This window comes from Silurus aristotelis, assembly GCF_946808225.1.
Source record: "Silurus aristotelis genome assembly, chromosome: 7".
NCBI classification, from domain to species: Eukaryota; Metazoa; Chordata; class Actinopteri; order Siluriformes; family Siluridae; genus Silurus; species Silurus aristotelis.
The window spans coordinates 30,764,977-30,783,385 of record NC_139580.1 but is presented as its reverse complement, the minus strand read 5'-3'; the positions used below and the strand labels follow the sequence as shown (position 1 = coordinate 30,783,385).

At 40.7% G+C, this 18,409-nt stretch overlaps 1 protein-coding gene across 1 annotated transcript; it reads left to right on the top strand.

Moving 5' to 3' along the window:
- Positions 1-5,746: 5,746 nt before the first annotated feature.
- Positions 5,747-16,553, top strand: snx1a (sorting nexin 1a). Its single transcript, XM_083546307.1, has 15 exons — positions 5,747-5,958; positions 6,628-7,237; positions 7,588-7,724; positions 8,888-8,954; positions 11,197-11,240; positions 11,387-11,528; positions 11,619-11,697; positions 11,804-11,879; positions 12,220-12,333; positions 12,417-12,510; positions 12,719-12,924; positions 13,130-13,273; positions 14,729-14,809; positions 14,917-14,988; positions 15,090-16,553. Exons 1-15 carry the CDS (start codon positions 5,803-5,805, stop codon positions 15,138-15,140), a joined length of 2,073 nt encoding a protein of 690 aa, XP_083402433.1. The 5' UTR covers positions 5,747-5,802; the 3' UTR covers positions 15,141-16,553.
- The last annotated feature ends 1,856 nt before the right edge of the window (positions 16,554-18,409 follow it).

The window sequence follows — 18,409 nt, the reverse complement described above, 5'->3', positions numbered from 1 at the left end:
CTTTACCTAAACCAGCCCTGACTACAGAAAAGCTACTTTTAATGACCATTAACTCAACTGTATGCTTGTATTAGTTTCTTCTCACAAACATGTTCTCCCAGTGTCACCAAAACAGGTTTCACCAATTCAGATCTGAACACTTCTAAAGGTGTACTGTGGAATTTGGCACCAGATGTTAGCAGCAGATCCTTTATGCTTTGTACAGCCATGGCCAAATGTTTTGAGAATGACACAAATATTAATTTTGCATATAGTTCCGAATGTTAGGAAGAGTGATCAGATGAATTGCAATTAATTGCCATCAAAACTTTTGTCCATGACTGTTTAAGTTGTTAGGTTTGGCCTTCAAACTTGTTTGTCAAGCAAATCTCAAAGATGCCTGATCGGATTCAGATCTGAGGCATATGGAGGCCAAGTCAACACCTTGAACACTTTGGTATGTTCCTCAAATAATTTTGGGACAATCTTTGGTGTGGATTTTCATGGAGCATTATCATGCTGAAAGAATCTATTGCCATTACAGAATACTGCTGCCATGAAGGGAAGTCCTTGGTCTGCAACAGTGGTGATACGTGTCAAAACATCCACATGACTGCCAAGACCCAAGGTCTCCAGTACAACTTTGTCTGCAACTTCATTGCTCACAGCCTCTGTAAACTTGCATAGTGACCCTGGTTACATTTGTTTTTGTGGATAAGAGATGGTTAGTTCTGATGGTCACATGCTCATTGTTGAAGCTTCTGGTGGTGTACAGGAGTCAGTATTTTCACTCTTTAGCTATGCAGCTTTATATGCAGCAAGCTGTGTTATGGCTAAAAGCCAAAATTATCTTTAAATTTGTGCTACAGTTGCTCTTTTAGTCATATCAAATAACAGGCTTCACTCCCAACATGCATCAATGGAATGCCCTGGTTTTCTCATGACCTTGTTGCTGGTTTACCAGTTGTCCTTCCTTGGACCAATTGTGGTAGGTACTAACTACTACATAAGGAGGATAAACCTTTCAAGACCTGCTGTTTTGGAGATACTTAAAACAAGCCATCTATCTATCACAATTTGGCTCTTGTCAGAGTCCCTCATATTCTTACAATTGCCAACTTTTCCTGGTTCCAGCATAATAATTTTAACTTTAACTTCAACTGACTGTTAAATTACTGTTTAAAATATCACACCCTTAACATATCAAAGTGACATGTGCAACTGTAATATGAGTTATTATTGTACTTCAACTGTGAGTCATTGATTGTTGTGTATTTATTGTACTGAATAAGACACCATGCAAATATCGAGAAAATTAAAAATAGACACTTGATTTCAAATTAAGAAAATTATCCAATCAAAAAAATATTATTAAATTGTATACATTACCACTTACAATGTTGATTATCATTTTGATCAATAGCTATTGATGCCACACCTTGGAGAAAGAACTTTTAGTCTCTCAGAACAGATTCATTTGAGGATTTGAGACTTTTTCAAATGTAAATGTTTAATTAATCAATTTAATCGATACAGTTTACACATAAAATAATAACTTTGAAAGTGGACTTTTCAATCGGGAACAATTAAAAAGCATTTTCCGATCTTAGATGTTCGTCTCTGCCAGAAATGTCAGGGTTGAGAGGTTGTGATCTTGACAGATCTATGTCTGATTTCAAATGGTTCAATCATCAAATCCTGCATTGATTATCGATAAAAAAAATCGAAATATTAACAACGCAATGGATGATCAAAACACCAATCAGTGACACTCATGAATTAACTGTTCAACACTGCGCCAATTACAAAATTAACATCTTAATCAGTGTGGAGTATTTACATAGTCAACTGGCATTAATGCTACGCTTTTTTCTTTAACATGGCTTCACTTCAAATTTGACAAGAGACAAGGCACTCAGAACACTGCACAATGACACTGTAAATAAAACCTCCTAAAACCTCCTGAAACGTAAGGAAGCTCATAACTGTTCATCGCAGTCTACACAATGCAGCTATCTGGTACAGTATCATACCAAAAACGAAGTGCACTTTGAATTCTAAAGCTGCCAACGACGTGGTTGCCCAGCATGGGATGAGCATTTCATCAATCACAATGTAATGCTGACTTGTGCGTTCCAGAGGAGGTATGGCTGTTTTGCTAAGAGTGTTTTTCTAAGCTGTTGTTTGACTGTGGGGTAAAAAATACACAAAGATTTACATCATAATAATCTTTTTAGTTTGTGCATTAAATAAATCGAGCTTGTGCTATTCACTTAATCACAAACTGTATCACACACCTTGTGAAACACAATTAGATGGTTCATGAGCTGCACTGATCTTCAGTTTTTTCTTTTTAGAAGGCTTAGGTGGTAGAAAATGCAGGAGCAGCAGAAAAGGTGCCATATCACTGTCCCACTCTGTTAATTTTTGAAAAACAAATAATCATCTATTCATTTGACTGTAACGTGAATACCTCAATGACCCTCAGAAGATTAATCATTGTACAGATTCCTGGCAGATTTAAAAAAACTCTGGAGCACTGAGGTAGTAAGGTAGTAAGGCTCCACTGCTTCTCTGACCATCTTTTCCTTATAGAACGTAGGCCACTTCCCCAGAAGTTTGGCAGCTGTTTCTGAAACAAAGAGGAGGCTAGAATCTTGACCTATATGCGGAAGAAAAATGAGTAAATATTCCTGACATTCTAATGCTCACTTTTCAGATATGAACTGTAGTTAAAGAATAGTATTCCAAAACTTACCAGCCCTTTCACGTCCAGCAGCCTTGGAAATGCTGAGAAGACGCTTTGTGATTCGGCTTAAGTCGATTTTTCTTGGTATCTGTACTTTACTATTTATTTTTCCGACTATTTTTTACTTTCACTCCTCACTTTTTTTTACACAAATATCTGTACTTTCCATTTCTTACATTTTTGAACCAGACTCGTTACTTTAGTTTTAATCTATATGCTGACGTGATCGACATTTTTTCTTCTCATTGCACCATTTTCAGACCATCAACCGATTTCTTGTCATTGCGCGACGTTTTCAACATATTACTGGTGTATCAAAAGGCAGTAAGAAGTCTGGTGGTAACGTGGATGAGACAGAGGCAGTCAGTGATGTAAACATGACTGAGAACAGAGACGTTCCTGATCATCTTTTCTTTTCTTTGCTTGTGTTCTATATGGTGGATGTTCAGCCTGGATACATTCATTAGGTAACAAAATGTTTAATTATTTTATATTAATATATTAATATGCTATGCGGTTCAGTTACCAGCCTGACACTTAAACAGATAGTAATAATGACTACTTTTTACTGAAGAACATGTCAGAGCCCAAACTTCTTTACTTTCACTTGAGTAAAAAAGTGCAGTCAGAACTTCAACTTTTACCAGAGACTTTTAAACATGAGTATCTGCACTTCTATTTGAGTAAAGGATATGTGTAGTTTTGCAATATTTCTCGGTCAGTGTTGTGGTTCATTAAGGATATGGGACTCTTTACAACGTTCTTTATCCAACTGATGGACTCAGCTCCGTGTCCTTTGTTGGACCACCTGCTCCTGCATTCTGCATTTGAGCTTTTTTGTACTGAAGTTTAGTCTTTCTCTGAATGGTCTTCAACCGCCATGCAAGGAATCCAGAACCACTTTGGCTGTCATAAAAATGTTCCCAACCAAGAACAGAGACATCATTTGGTTCAACTTTTTAATCAAAAAATAGCAGGAACTGCCTTGTAACAACTTGTTCATTTGTATAATTAAAAGCCAGCAGTTGGAACAGTTTTAGGGGAAAATGTAAATCCCCTGTAATCACAGGTGCACTGCAGAGTGGAGCAGTTTTCAGACCAGCTTGAGATTACTCAGGCTTTCGTATCGCGAACAAGGACAAATAAAATATTTACACGGAAATGTATCTCTGCAAAATATTTAAAACTAAGACTGAGATATAATGATTTTGATGTAAAAAGAGCATCATGTTCTGCTTCAGAATATCACAGTAGATGTTGAAATTCATGTTTTCCTCAATGAACCGCAGCTCCCCAGTGCCAGCAGCACTCATGCAGCCCCAGACCATGATGCTGCCACCACCATGCTTGACTGTAGGCAAGACACAATTTTCTTGGTTCTCCTCACCAGGGCGTCACCACAAATGCTGGACACCATCTGAACCAGACAAGTTTATTTTAGTCTCATTAGAACACAGGACATCTTTCCAGTAATTCAAGCTTCTGTTTTTCGAAGCAGTTTCTGACGCACAGCACGAGGACTCGACTTCTTTGATCGACCCTTGTGAGGTCTGTTCCGAGTGGAACCCGTCTTAGAAAACCTCTGTATGACCCTGACCACTGTACTGTTACTCAGTTTCAGGGTGATACTGATCTTCTTACAACAATTCTAATTCTGAAATCCTCAGGTATTGAGTTCTTCAGTTTAGGAAGTAGGTGTACAGAAATGGTTTCAGTGTGGTGGGAAGACTGTTCTAATGATTAGCTGCTCAAAGCACTTGATGATTTGGGGGAAAATGTTTAACAATAAAAAACTTATACAAATGAATTTTGTTGTAGTTTCAATATCTAATAATCAGAATCAGAAAAAGTGCCAGGTACAGCAAAGGATTCAGCAATGAACACATTACAGTACCAGGAATTTGTCTTGGTGTCAGGTGCAAACATATACACAGACACGAAATACGTACACAGTTTTTAAATAAACTAGAATAAATTCAATAAATGCTGTATACAGAAAGTGGCTTTGCATGAAAAGTGGTGTAATTTAGAATGTAAATGTGAAAGTGACTGTCAAACATATATACAAACATGAAGTATGCACACAATCTAGAATGGAAATTTTGTACACAGAAATGTGGCACATGTGAATTTTAACTGCTAATAAAAAATCTATTATCTATTGGTCGAAGTACTTTAACTCCAAGCTCTCTTACTTTTGTAAAGCCAGGTATGAGAGCAGGCAGTTCAAATGTTTCAGTGTCAAAACGAGATGATTTATTTTAATGATATAAAGTAATATCAATAATAGTTGAGACAGTTGTTCTAAGTAAGGAAATAAAATATATGTCATAAATAAAAAAAAAAATTCTCCAGCAATTTGTAAACAGCAGAAAGGACACGCACCATCTCCAATAAGACAGTAACACTGGCCTTGCATACACCTCAACCAGTAGGCCATACACACCAAACCCTAAGAATAAGGAAACAGTATGAGCCCATGAACAAAATTTGGGTTAACAAAGATGGCAAAGCATGTATTCAGTCTCATCACACACAGTAATAAATAAAGCAGGATGGGATATCAAGACATTTAAGGACCCTAAAGGTCTCGATAAAGGTCTCTATTCTGCTTTAAATGCAGTGTGTATTTCAGTAGAGGGCGCTAACGTGCAGTGTGTTGTTCAGTACATGTGTCAGTAGATGGCGCTAATAATATGCAGAGCGCTGTTCAGTCAGTAAAATGCGCTAATGTGCAGTGTGTTGTTCAGTACATGTGTCAGTAGATGGCGCTAATAATATGCAGAGCGCTGTTCAGTCAGTAAAATGCGCTAATGTGCAGTGTGTTGTTTACTACAGACGTTTGTAGAGAGAGAGAGCTGACGTGCAGGATGCAGTTCGGTACAGGTGTCAGTAGAGGGCACTTATGTGCAGTGTGCTGTTCAGTACAGGCGTCGGTAGAGGGCGCAGATGTGCAGTTCAGTACAGGCGTCGGTAGAGGACGCTGATGTGCAGTGTGCAGTTCAGCACAGACGTCGGTAGAGGGCGCTAATGTGCGGTGTGCGCATCTTACAATTTCTTTTGCTGAAAGTTTCATGCTTTTCCCCGCTGTTCGGCTGAGAGTGAAGATGGCGGCTGGCTCGGAGCGCAGTCCGCCTCCTTTCCCTGAATTAGAGGAGCAGGACCAGGAGCCTGACCTCGGCGAGGACGAGGACAGCGATGAAGGAGCGGACATTTTCACAGGTCGCGTGGTGAGTAACGCCGTTCACACGGTGTTGTACGAGCTCTCCGTGGATCAACACCGAAACCTGGGTCTCGGCTAAGCGGCTAAGCTAATGCTAGCTCCCTGTGGGGCTGTAAACTTCAGGCGTTTCCACTTCACTTTCACTGTTCAGCGTCTCTGACTAGCCGAAATGGTTGTCAGTTAGCGCCTAGCAGGCATTCAGGGTGATTATTTAATCTTCACCCTACACGTAAGAAGGCTGAGAGAAAAGCTGGGTTTGGGAGAAACTTCATCTCACACGCCATAACAACATGAAGTTTCGAGGAGAGTGAACTCCATTTTCCTGCTGCACAAACTTTGACCTGCCTGATGTGTGTCTTGGACAGACATGTCCTGTCTTCTGTCTCCATCACTTCAGGCTGTTTCTGAGTGAAGGATCTAGTCAGAGGTTTGGGACACGCTAAACTGCTTTAAGCAAATGAGAGCTCTGCTGTGAAGCTCATGCAAATCCACTCAAGGAAGTGCTGCTGTGATCAACACCTGGCAGATGTTCTTGTGTAGGCTGTGAGTCAATATCACGGGCGTAGTGTACTTTGTACAGGGTGTCATGCTCGTGAGCCGAAGCCTTTAGAAAGAACGTGCCCAAGTGCTCTTTGGTGTAACAGTAATTTTTTTTTCCCCCCCCTTGTTTCTGCAGGTGCTCTCGCAGAACCCCGTGGAACCCCTTGTTCACGTGAGCGGCGACGAGCCTCCCAAAGACGTCCTCAGTGAAGCTGTGGGAGATCCTCTGAACGACCTGAACAGTGCTCCTGAGAAGCGTGCAGGCGACACTAAAGCCGCCGAGGTCAACGCGTTTGCAGATCCTTTGGCCGAGTCTGGAGGTCAACCTGATAAAAAAACTTCATCAAACTTCAGCGCGACGCCTCCGAAGAGCAGCAGCAAGAGCGAGGCGTTCGTCGCACCTCAAAAAGACGTGAAAAGGTCCGAGGACATTTTCGAAGAGCCGATAAAAGACGGTACAACTAAAACTGTAAGTGGTGGCGCAGGGGTTAAGAAAGCACCCAGCGCTGACCTGTTCGGAGATGATGATGATGATGAAGAGGATGGGGAGGATTTGTTCGAGGAGAAGAGGAGTGCTGCGGTGAAGAAACCTCCGGTAAAGGAAAGCGGTAAGGGCCGTACCCAGCCGTCTGACGATGCCCACGAGAGCGCCAGAGTCCCACCTGCTCCTGCCACCGCAAAACCCAGCATGGAGACCAGCTCCAGAAGCAACGGCCTGCACTCGGACGAGGATGATCTGTTTACAGGTACCCTGTCTTCGTTTTGACTTTGTTTGAAACGCTGGATTTCGTAAACGGGGTCAACCTTGAGCTTGGAGTTTTGTTTATCACTTTCATATCCCTTCTTATAAAAACACGATAAAGAGAAGCTGTTTCAGCAGTGCGTCTTTGAGTTTAGAACCTTCGCTCTTTGCTGATGAGGCGTTTCTTTCACAAGCGCTAAAATTCACTTGATTGTGATGTGGCCTGGAAGTGACCTAGAACTTCTGCACTCTTCCTGCAAACTCGTGTGTGTCATGTGCAATCTGCAATTCTCCTTTCTCTCTCGCTCTCTCTCTGTCCCTCGCTCCTTCCTTCCCTCCCTCCCCACTTCCCAGAGGCCACAGTGGAGCTGTCTCTGGACAGTCCTCGTAATGACCGCAGGAGGAAAGAGACACCAAAGGCCTCAGCACCAGCTTCCTCTCTCTCTGCTTCAGCGAGTGTCTCCAAACCCCAGCTGAAAACACTGGAGCAGGTAAAATCCTGCACCACACACACCTCTCTCAAGGAGCGTAGAGTAATCACCCCCCCCCCCCCACCCCCAATTACATTTTATTTTAATAAATACAATTATTTTTATAATGTTGAAATAGTGAAATTTATTCAGAAAAAGATTATTAATTATAAAATGAAGTAAAATGTTAATACAGTACTGTATACATAAAATATCATTTTTGGGGTGGTGTCTGTTTGTGATAAACGGTGGATTACTGTATTAATAAACTAATGACAATTATTTTTTCAAGTTCACCACTAGGGGGTGTGCGATTATTGAACAAAAACGGATATCTTGATTTTTTGGGGGATTTTTAGCAATAATCAGACGATATTTTGCATAATTAAAAAAGTGTTTGTAAATTTCTCATCTTGTACTTTCTCCTTTATACAACATCAATAGGATACTGATTTATCGAAACAATATATTTATTCTTCGAAACTGCAGCATTCAAGTAAGAACAGCAAAAATCACAACACGCAGCGAATTCATGAACGATCTATGCAGCGTTTTGATTGGTTACTGAAAAACGGGGGACATAATCAATAATATGTTCTAACATATTGTTAAAACGACGTTGTTATCGCACGTGATATATATCACACACCCCTATTCACCGCCATCATTTTGTCACCGTAAAACTATTTAATTGAATTGAAAGCGATGGTCATTATAATAGTTTCTTTGAACACAGGATGAATGTTACAAATACATTTATTCACCAGTTTGTACATTTCACACAGATTAAATAGGTGTTCGCCTTACTAGTGTTAAAACATTCTTCAGCTTATTTATACATGTGTATATATAAATACGATATATACGTGTGTCTCAAGTGTATTTCCATGATTTTATACAATAAATTGCCTAACTAGTACACTTGGCCAGGTGAATGCTCCACTATGTGACCCTGCCATGCTTGACCTAAAAATCAGATCTCCGAATGCAATGACTTATATAATGAATATAACAAGTCAATCAGGTAAGAAAGTAGATGCTGTGTGAGTAGTGCAGCAGAGTAACGTGCAGAGAGATGGCGGTAACGAAAGCTTGTTAGATGGTCAATTGAGAGAATTTTCAAACCTTCTGACTGTGTGTATCTTTCTCTCTTTTATTCTGTCTCATGCACACACACACTCCAGCCGGAGGAGGAAGAAGAGAAGGACAACTTTGATTTGAACATTTCAGTTACAAACCCAGAGAAAGTGGGTAAGTCCGTCCCGTACAGTTCGTCATGGTCCGACCTCGTAGGAAGTAATTTTGGGGAGAACACGTGCGCTACCGCGTTCTGCTGTGTGAAGTGGATTAACAGTTGAATTATTAACAGTTAAACTGTTTGATGTAGGTGACCTGTGAGACAATGCTCAACAAACACTGCCCAATATTTCACTTCTCCTTTTTGCTGGATGCCACCTAGCTGCTGTTTCCTCTGCCCTTCCCCAGTACGCCATCGCTGGAGATATGCAAACAGTCTCCTTAAATTTTACCTTCACTGTAGCTGTTTTTTTGTTGATTTTTTGTTGAACACACACACACACACACACACACACACACAGGAAAAAAGTGTGAAAATTCTGTAACGTAAGAATAGTTTAATTCATAGGAATCTTGTATTGGACCACTCTTTGCCTGCAAAACAGCATTATTTTTTCGAAGTAAGTTGGCAGTTTGGACGTCTTGAAGTAACCACAGATCTTCTGTGGATTCAGGGTGCCTCACATCTTTCCGTCTCTTCATGTAATTCCTGACCAGCTCGATAACGCTGAGATCAGGTCTCTGGTGGCGCCAAAACTATTTCTTTTAGGACTTCTTGTTCTTCTCTGTATGCTGGATGTATGTTTGGGGTCAGTGCTCCAAGTAACAGCGAGTTAAGGATTAAAATCCGCAGCAGGACTGAATGTTCAGGAACGTTAGGAATAACATTTTAAACTGTTTTTACAACAAAAAAAAAAAGTCATAAATATTTGATAACATTATTGTATTAAAGTGATGCTGTCTAGATGAATTCACTAAGGTACCATAGGGGCTGTGGGGGTGCATCCAAAATTCACAGATTTTCAGAAGTCGTGGGAGGTTTTAGAATGCAACGCCTGTGAGTTTCGAAAGACCACTGTCCATCCAAAAAACAAGTGTCATCACCTGGATTTGACTAAGCAAATGGGTAAGATAATTGGATAATTGCTGCAGGGATGATCGTTTCAGCTGGCAACATCCTGTGGTCGTAAAAAAAAAATTGTTAATCTAAGGAGATTAAAACTACTAAAATTGGGTTAAGAAATGTCCAATGCATTATTAAAAACTGGAAGGATCGTGGGGAACCATCATCTTCGAGGAAGAAAAGTGTACAGAAAATAATCTTGAATGATCGTGATCAGCGATCACTTAAATATATGGTGCAAAAACAGCAGTAGAACCCATGACTGTGTGAAGGGAACAATGTGAAGGCTTCTCGGGGGATTGGGACTAAACAGCTGTGTAGCTTCTTCCATGCTCCAGAGTCCAATCTTCATGCTCCCTAGCAAAAAGATTGGACTCTGGCGCAATGGAAGAAGGTCATGCGTTCTGATGAGTCCAGATTTGTTCCAGTGTGATGGGTGCAACAGGGTTAGAAGAGCGGTGGAGGAACTGATGCACACATCATGCCTAGTGCCTACCGTACATGCCTGTGAGGGCAGTGCTGTGATCTGGGGCTGGTCTGCGTTCAGCAACGTTATGTGCCCTATGAATGAGATCAGATTGATTGGCCACCACAGAGTCTAGACCCCTTTGAGAATCTTTGGGATGTGGTGGAAAGGACTTTGTGCAGTGGTCTGACTCCCATAATCAATGATGCCATGGCGAATATGTGCTGAAATCAAAGCTAAAAAGCTAAAGGCGGACCAACAAAATAGTGTGATCTTTTTTTTTGACTGGTTGTGTGTGTGTGTGTGTGTGTGTGTGTGTGTGTGTGTGTGTGTGTGTGTGTGTGTGTGTGTGTGTGTGTGTGTGTATAAAGGCTGTCAATTTATTTAAATATTTACACATTTTTCATAACGGTTCTCGGTACCTTAATTAAATTCTTCTATAGCTTGTAATAATGTTTAATAATGGACAAATATGGATGCTTTATGCAAATTTGTTTATTATTAGTGAAATCAAACTCAACATGAAGACAAAATATTCTTGTACATTTTTTTTAAATAATTATGGTGTTTTAAATGACGTAAATCATCAGGACACAAAGTGGAACTTTAGCTTTTTTTTTTCTTCAAAATGACCGTTTTAATTGCCGAAAGCGCGAATTGTGCTCGAGACCTGCCACACAAATATTAGTGTCATATTTCCAGACATTTTCCCCAGAATGTTCTTGTGACCCATTCGCCCACTCTGTCGTCCGACACCGTGGTAGGGAACCTTTTATATGATATGTTGGTTCATCAGCTGCACTTCCTCACATACATTCTTCCTGCAGGTGATGGTATGAATGCCTACATGGCCTACAGAGTCTCCACTCAGGTATTTTCTTTTATGAATGAAACCTTGTCTTCATTAGGAAATGTGTTAAGTCTTTTCATTTATGTCACTAATGTTGTCTGTGTGTGTGTGTGTGTGTGGGACAGCGTGATTCTAACACACATTTCTCTCTCTCACCTTACACACAGACGACACTGCCCATGTTCCGCAGTAAACAGTTCACAGTGCGCAGGCGCTTCAGTGATTTTCTGGGCCTCTACGAGAAACTCTCAGAAAAACATGCACAGAACGGGCACATTGTTCCTCCACCACCAGAGAAGAGCATTCTGGGTATTTTAGAATTTATATGATGATATTTTTTAGGTTTCTTCTTATTTTGTTTTGTTTGACCAACTGCTTTTTTTTGTTTGTTTTTTTAAGGAATGACCAAAGTGAAGGTGGGGAAAGAAGACCAGTCATCAGCTGAATTTGTTGAAAGAAGAAGAGCTGCTCTAGAAAGGTTTTTCTCCTCGATTTTATTTGATAGACGTTTATCTTTAGTGAATGGCCACTTCTGACAGTCTTATTAATGCTTAAATGGTTCCACCCATCATGTTTTTGTTTAGGTACGTCCAGAGGCTTGTGTCTCATCCAGCTCTGCTGCAAGACCCAGACGTGAGAGAGTTTTTAGAGAAAGAGGAGGTAAGCGAACTCTCTTTTGAACATACACTACAGTATACTTCCAAAAAGCTCTGGACTCCTAAATGTCACCTTTGTGGTGTTTCAGTTCATCCGTTAGTAAGGTTGAGGACAATCAAGTTTTTCCACTCAAGCTTTCACACACACTGTTGTAATGAGGCTCACTTTTGTGTACTGGGGCAGGTTTGGGTTTCTTTGTTCCATTTAGAGTTTGAGGAAGAACTAACCGGTCGGGTGTATAGAAACCTTTATCTATAAAATATAGTTATCAAAATAAAGTCCGGGTTTTCTGTCTGGCTGTAACAGTTGTTTGTGTGTTTGTGTGTGTTCTCTACACTGTTAGTTACCCAGGGCGGTTAGCACCCAAGCGCTGAGTGGAGCTGGATTTCTCAAGATGATCAACAAGGCCACTGACGCTGTGAGCAAGATGACCATCAAAATGAACGAGTCAGACGTTGTGAGTATCTCGGCTGCTGGCAGAGCGATGACTCGAGTTACTACCGCAGTTTCTGAACTCTTGGTTCTTCGATTGTGTGTCAGTGGTTTGAAGAGAAGCTGCATGAGGTGGAGAACGAGGACCAGCAACTGAGGAAGCTGCACGCCGTCGTGGAGTCACTTGTTAATCACAGGAAAGGTGCGTACACATGTGTTTTCGCTGTTAGGTACATACTACAGAGGATTCAGCAAGTAAAAGAGACGTTTTCTGTGATTAAAAAATGAAATTAGTGTTGGCAGAAATGTTTGTAGTCGATGTTTCTTTTATCATCCATTTGCAGTACATGTTCTTTTTGTACAGTACTTGTGTAAGTGAGCAGGATGATGATTGAGATGTTCGTTTGCAGAGTTGTCTATGAACACCGCCGTGTTTGCGAAGAGTGTAGCGATGTTGGGTAGTTCAGAGGATAACACGGCGCTCTCCCGAGCCCTGTCCCAGCTGGCCGAAGTGGAGGACCGCGTCGAGCAGCTTCATCAGGACCAGGCTTCTAATGATTTCTTCATCTTTGCCGAACATCTCGCAGACTACATCCGCTTACTTGGAGCAGTCAGGGTGTGTGGGTTATATGTCAACATTTGGATAAACACTGGGTCACATTGAAGCACAGGAGTTTAACCTTGTGCTCGAATGTAGTTTCAGCACTGACACATTATAAAAAATTGCCTGGCTGGCAATTTAAAAAATTATCAACTGCAGCTGAATGCTTTAAAGTACTTACCCTGTAATTGTCTGTCTGTCTGTCTGTCTACATGTCCAGGCTTGCTTTGACCAGCGGATGAAGGCATGGCAGCGCTGGCAGGACGCTGAGAGCATGCTGCAGAAGAAGCGAGAGACTGAGGCCAAGCTGCTGTGGGCCAACAAACCAGACAAACTTCAGCAAGCCAAGGACGAGATCACCGAGGTAACCTTAGATGTGACGTGAAAACCGATGCATGACATTGTAATGAGATTTCTTTATATACGGTTATAGCTGGAGGTTTGAGATACAGCTCAAGACTGAGGTTTGGTCCTGTCCATAATTTTGTACAAATGTTATGTATCTTTTCACAGTATTCCTTATTGAAAAGATGTTTCTGATAGATTTATTTGTACTGTAATTTCTGGACTATTAAGCGCACCCAAATAAAAGCCGCACTCACTGAATTTACACATAAATACACCGCACCTGTCTATAAGCCGCATGTCTACACTGAAACTAATGAACTTTACACAGGCTTTAATGAAAGACAGTGTCTGTTACACGGCTTGTATCTAAACAGTAGCCTACCAAGAAAGTCATTGTTCACTGTCTTCCTCCTTCCTTTCACAACTATTTCTCTCGAGAGTTTATCTTCTGGCATCGTTGTGCGTTTAAAAATCACCATCGGTGAATCTTTTCTCCCGATGCCGTGCAGCTCAGAACACAGGTGAAGTGTGTTTTTTTTTTCATGCCCGGTTGTTTTTAGCGTGACGAATGATTCGCATTTCCTGTAGACAGTCCGAGTGAGCGGCAGGTCAAACGTCAGAGGGACCTCATCCATATTTATGATGTGGTGCGGCCCGATTCAGTGGGAGCGCATCTGATTTAATATAAAGAGTTTCATTGGTTCACCTGAACCCGTTTGGCAATTTCATTGGTCTGATGTTATGGGGCTCAGTTTTTTTTTATCTTGAAGTTTGTGAAACCGGGAAAAACCCAGGAAAAATCCATAAATTAGCTGCTTCATTGTTTAAGCTGCGGAGTTCAAAGTGTGGGGGGGGGAAAGTAGCGGCTTATAGTCCTGAAAATACGGCAATCAGACGCCTGCCTTGCATTATATTCTGGTGTATATATACTTTTTCAGACTCCAATGAAACCAGGGGTCTTAAAAAGTCTAATCTAAATGAAAGGCTTCAAAATGTCTTAAATTAGCTGTTCTAGGTCTTAAATATGTTTAAACAGGTCTAATGTTCTAAGTGCTAAATCTAGTGCTATTTCTAATGCTCATTGAAATGCTCCCGTAGCACTTTAGTATGTTTTATTTATTTTTTTATTTTTTGTGGTGTTGTAGTTCTTTCTTTTGCTGGTCCAAATAAAAATAGCTGTATTACTAATGAGACTACAAATGAGACCAACATGCAACAGCCAACCAGCTTTCTGTTATTGGTGCAAATCTCTCGAGAATTGTACCACAACGTGTGTGTGTGTGTGTGTGTGTGTGTGTGTGTGTGTGTGTGTGTGTGTGTGTGTGTGTTTGATGTGATATCGGTCTTACATTGTATTCTTAATGGTCTTAAAAAGATGTTAAGTCATAAATTTGACTCTGTGAAACCCTGGACCAGATGGTGTAAATGTAGTTGTTCCCTGTAAAGAGCTGATGTCACTGATGTGTTGCAGTGGGAGTCGAAGGTCAGTCAGTATGAGAGGGACTTTGAGAGAGTCTCCACCACCGTACGAAAGGAAGTCGTCAGGTTTGAGGTGGGCATGACCTATACGCTTTTGTTCTTTGAATTGTGAAGTGTTTGTAGGATGTGTGTTTGTGGTAGCTAGAATTGATTTTTATTTATTGATTTTACCTTCACCAGAAAGAGAAGGCTCGGGACTTCAAGAAACAGATCGTCAGATATCTGGAGATGCTGTTGAATTCTCAGCAACAGGTAAACGCAAGACTTTTTTTTGAGTATATACTTGTTTATATTATTTATTTAGATTGTATGAATATACACTCATTATATGTTTCTCTGGTTTTCTCTTGTAGCTGATCAAGTACTGGGAGGCTTTCTTGCCTGAGGCAAAAGCAATTGCATGATGGCAGCGTACACAAACACACACACACACGCGTACACAGGCCTGCTTCAGAGTTTGCCTGTTCTATACACTTTACCTCTTGCCTATAAAACCAAGAGACGTAATGCAAAGGGAAAGAGAGAAACAATCGTTTTTTTGTTGTGTTTTTTTTTTTTTTTTTTTTTTTTTTTTTACTTAACAATAATCACCAGACGCTTATACTCTTTGATTTAACTTTTTTTTGTGCCATTTAACCGCCAAATTTTTCTTTTTGACAACTAGATTTAGGGTGTGTGTATGCAGGGTGATGGGACAGGAGCTGCCTGGTGCATTAGTCTTTTGTTAACGAAAAATACATATATGGATAGTGTCAAAAAAAAACAAACTGGGACTATAAGGCCGTGTTGGATGCTGAGATTTAGCACATTTACAGTGCTAATGGTTTACAGTAGCGTGCCCACTTTCCCCAAATGTTCAGGCTTTTCGCCCTCTCAATTTTGGGTTCCTGTCGCCTTTCTCTTTCCCTGAAAAAATTGAGGTGAGCTTGTTTAGAGTTCGGACATTTTTAGGACATTCTGTGGAGGATGTGTCACTGTGGTATACACTTATTCATCTACTTTGGAGGTTCTAGACACCCCCCCGACCCACCCCCCAATAAAGCGCCGTACTAGAAGCTGAAATCCAGCGTCGATATCTGACGGCTTTTTCTCTTTTCATACCGGCGACATTCCGCACTTTGGCCACACTTCGGTTATACAGAGGTCATACGTTTTGTCTTTTAAAGAAACCCTGAGAAATTGCATTATTAAATTGTTTACGTCAGCACAGACTGGTTAAGCACTTATGCTGCCAAAAATGTTACTGTCACAGAAAAAAGGTTACCTGTGCGTTGTTCTTTAAGCGTGTTTTTCTAAAAACGGTGTCTGTTTCATGCAACATGTTTTTACACCCGAGACACACTTATCTGTACAATGAATGAAGCAGCATTTAAGGCAGTGTTACGAAACATATGTTGTTTAATTGAAGAGAGAGATATATAGAAGCCTTAATTTTCATCTGTATACTTTAATCCATTATGCACTTATCATGAGTTATTTTTTTGTGCCCCCCCCCCCCTTATCAAATAGACATTGTATTTGATAATTATCTGCATATCATTCCAGCCTATAATAAATAATCAAGAGAATTGGGATTGTTTTTTCCTTTCCCCCCCTTCTCCAGGGTGTAATGTTGGACACGCAGGCCGGATCCTGAGAGTTAAGAGTCTTAAGGCTCACGCTTGCTCGTCTGACACCTTAGTCCTTTTCAACTGCCATAAATGTTTGTAAAGGTTTATTTGTTAGTGTGTATTTTTTTAATCTTTTAATCAAGCCAGTAGATATTGCTTATGCATACCTTCTGTTGAGAAACACAATAAAGATAGTTTTAAAGAATATCTAGGTTGTCGTGATTTTTAAATCTGTGTTCACAGAATTGTTTCAGGTGGACAGAAAGGCTTTTCTGGTCTGCTCATGTAGAAAAATTCCTGTTCCCTAAAAAAGGCTTGAGCAGTGTGAAGTCACAGTTCCACTTCAGACAACTCAAATACTTTACAGTTTCTAGGGCAAAACTTTCCCACATTGCATTAAAGTGTTTTTTACAGTAATACCTGTTAGTACGGTCTGTTTTTTTATTTGAATATCAAATACACACTTCTATAATATGCATTCAGGGCCTTCATCTCTGAAACCAACGCCTCAAATTGAAAAACTTGAAGTCTGATAAGATATGAGGAATAAAACCACAACCGAACGCAGGTGTGTCTCAAAGTCTTATATACGTCGTTTATTCCAAAAATTGGGTCATTTTATAATGCAGGTTAATTTGTGGTAAAAGTTCACACCTCTGTTCAATTATTTCTTTTTTATTGAGACCAAAACATGCAGTGAGAGAGAGAGGTAGTTCTCTGCTCTGAAGACTTTCCCAAAGTAAAAAAAAAAAACAATCAGACGTGTGGTCTGATCAAAGTTACAGAGGTCACTAAAGTTTTCTCCTTTAACTTCAGCACTTCCTTTTTTTCCCTGTCTGCACGTGTTTGCTGGTCAAAATACATTTTATATTCCTTTCTTCTAATAATAGCTTTTGCTGACAGTCTGATTGGCCTACAGACACTTTATGAAGCTGTGGAAAAGAATTTCACCAGACATACATTTTAACAGAAGTGATTGTATTATGAATCAAATTTTTTTCTTCCCTTCACAGACAGCAGCTGAAGTCAGCAGAAACCTGTGCGTGAGAGTTACTGCATGTCAGGTGAAGCGTGATGGTGAGTAAAGAAAGGACAGAGGATGCACGTCATGAACAGCGAGACCTGAAGGAGACCCGTGGTTTCTCTTACAGTCAGAAGCTGGAAAGCAGAAGCTCCAAAACATTGGCTGTGGTTGTGTTTAGTGACGTCACACTCAAGGCTTTGTAAATGCATTGTATTTGCATTTCGAAGTCAAAAGTATACAGACAGGTTTCAGGTGCATAAGATTCATTCAGTGACCAGATTATTCATAAAATCAGGTGTTGACACCTGAGGGGTTGAGGTCAGGAGTCTGTGGAGGGGTTGAGGACTCTGTGGAGGGGTTAAGGAGTCTCTAGAGGGGTTGAGGTCAGGAGTCTGTGGAGGGGTTGAGGACTCTGTGGAGGGGTTGAGGAGTCTCGAGGAGTTGAGATCAGGAGTCTGTGGAGGGGTTGAGGACTCTGTGGAGGGGTTGAGGAGTCTCTAGAGGGGTTGAGGATTCTCTGGAGGGGTTGAGGAGTCTCTGGAGGGGTTGAGGAGTCTGTGAAGGGGTTGAGGAGTCTGTGGAGGGGTTGAGGGTCAAGACTCTGAGTAGCATACAGAGTTTTTCCACTCCATCATTCACACCGTTTTCATGCTCGAGCAATTTTTTTGTCTCTCCAGTGATGGGAAATGAATAATATAATAATACAATAATTGTGTACTTCCAACTTTGTGGCAGCAGTTTTAGGGAAGAAACGTGTGCGCTTAATGATCGAGCTTCCACAAAATGTCTGGCCATGCATTGTTTTTTTTTTGTTTGTTTGTTTTTATAATGAATGAATTTGCTGCTTCAGCATCCAGTGATATGGTCCGAGCCCAGCGGTTCTCCTGATCACACTGGTAAACTTTGACACGATGCGGCTCTGAGTTGCTCCAGATCAACACACGTTCTAGAGCAGGGATCACCAACATGGTGCCCACGGGCCCTTTCTAAAAATAGCTGTTTCCTACATTGTTAAATAATTTTTGATAATTATTATGAG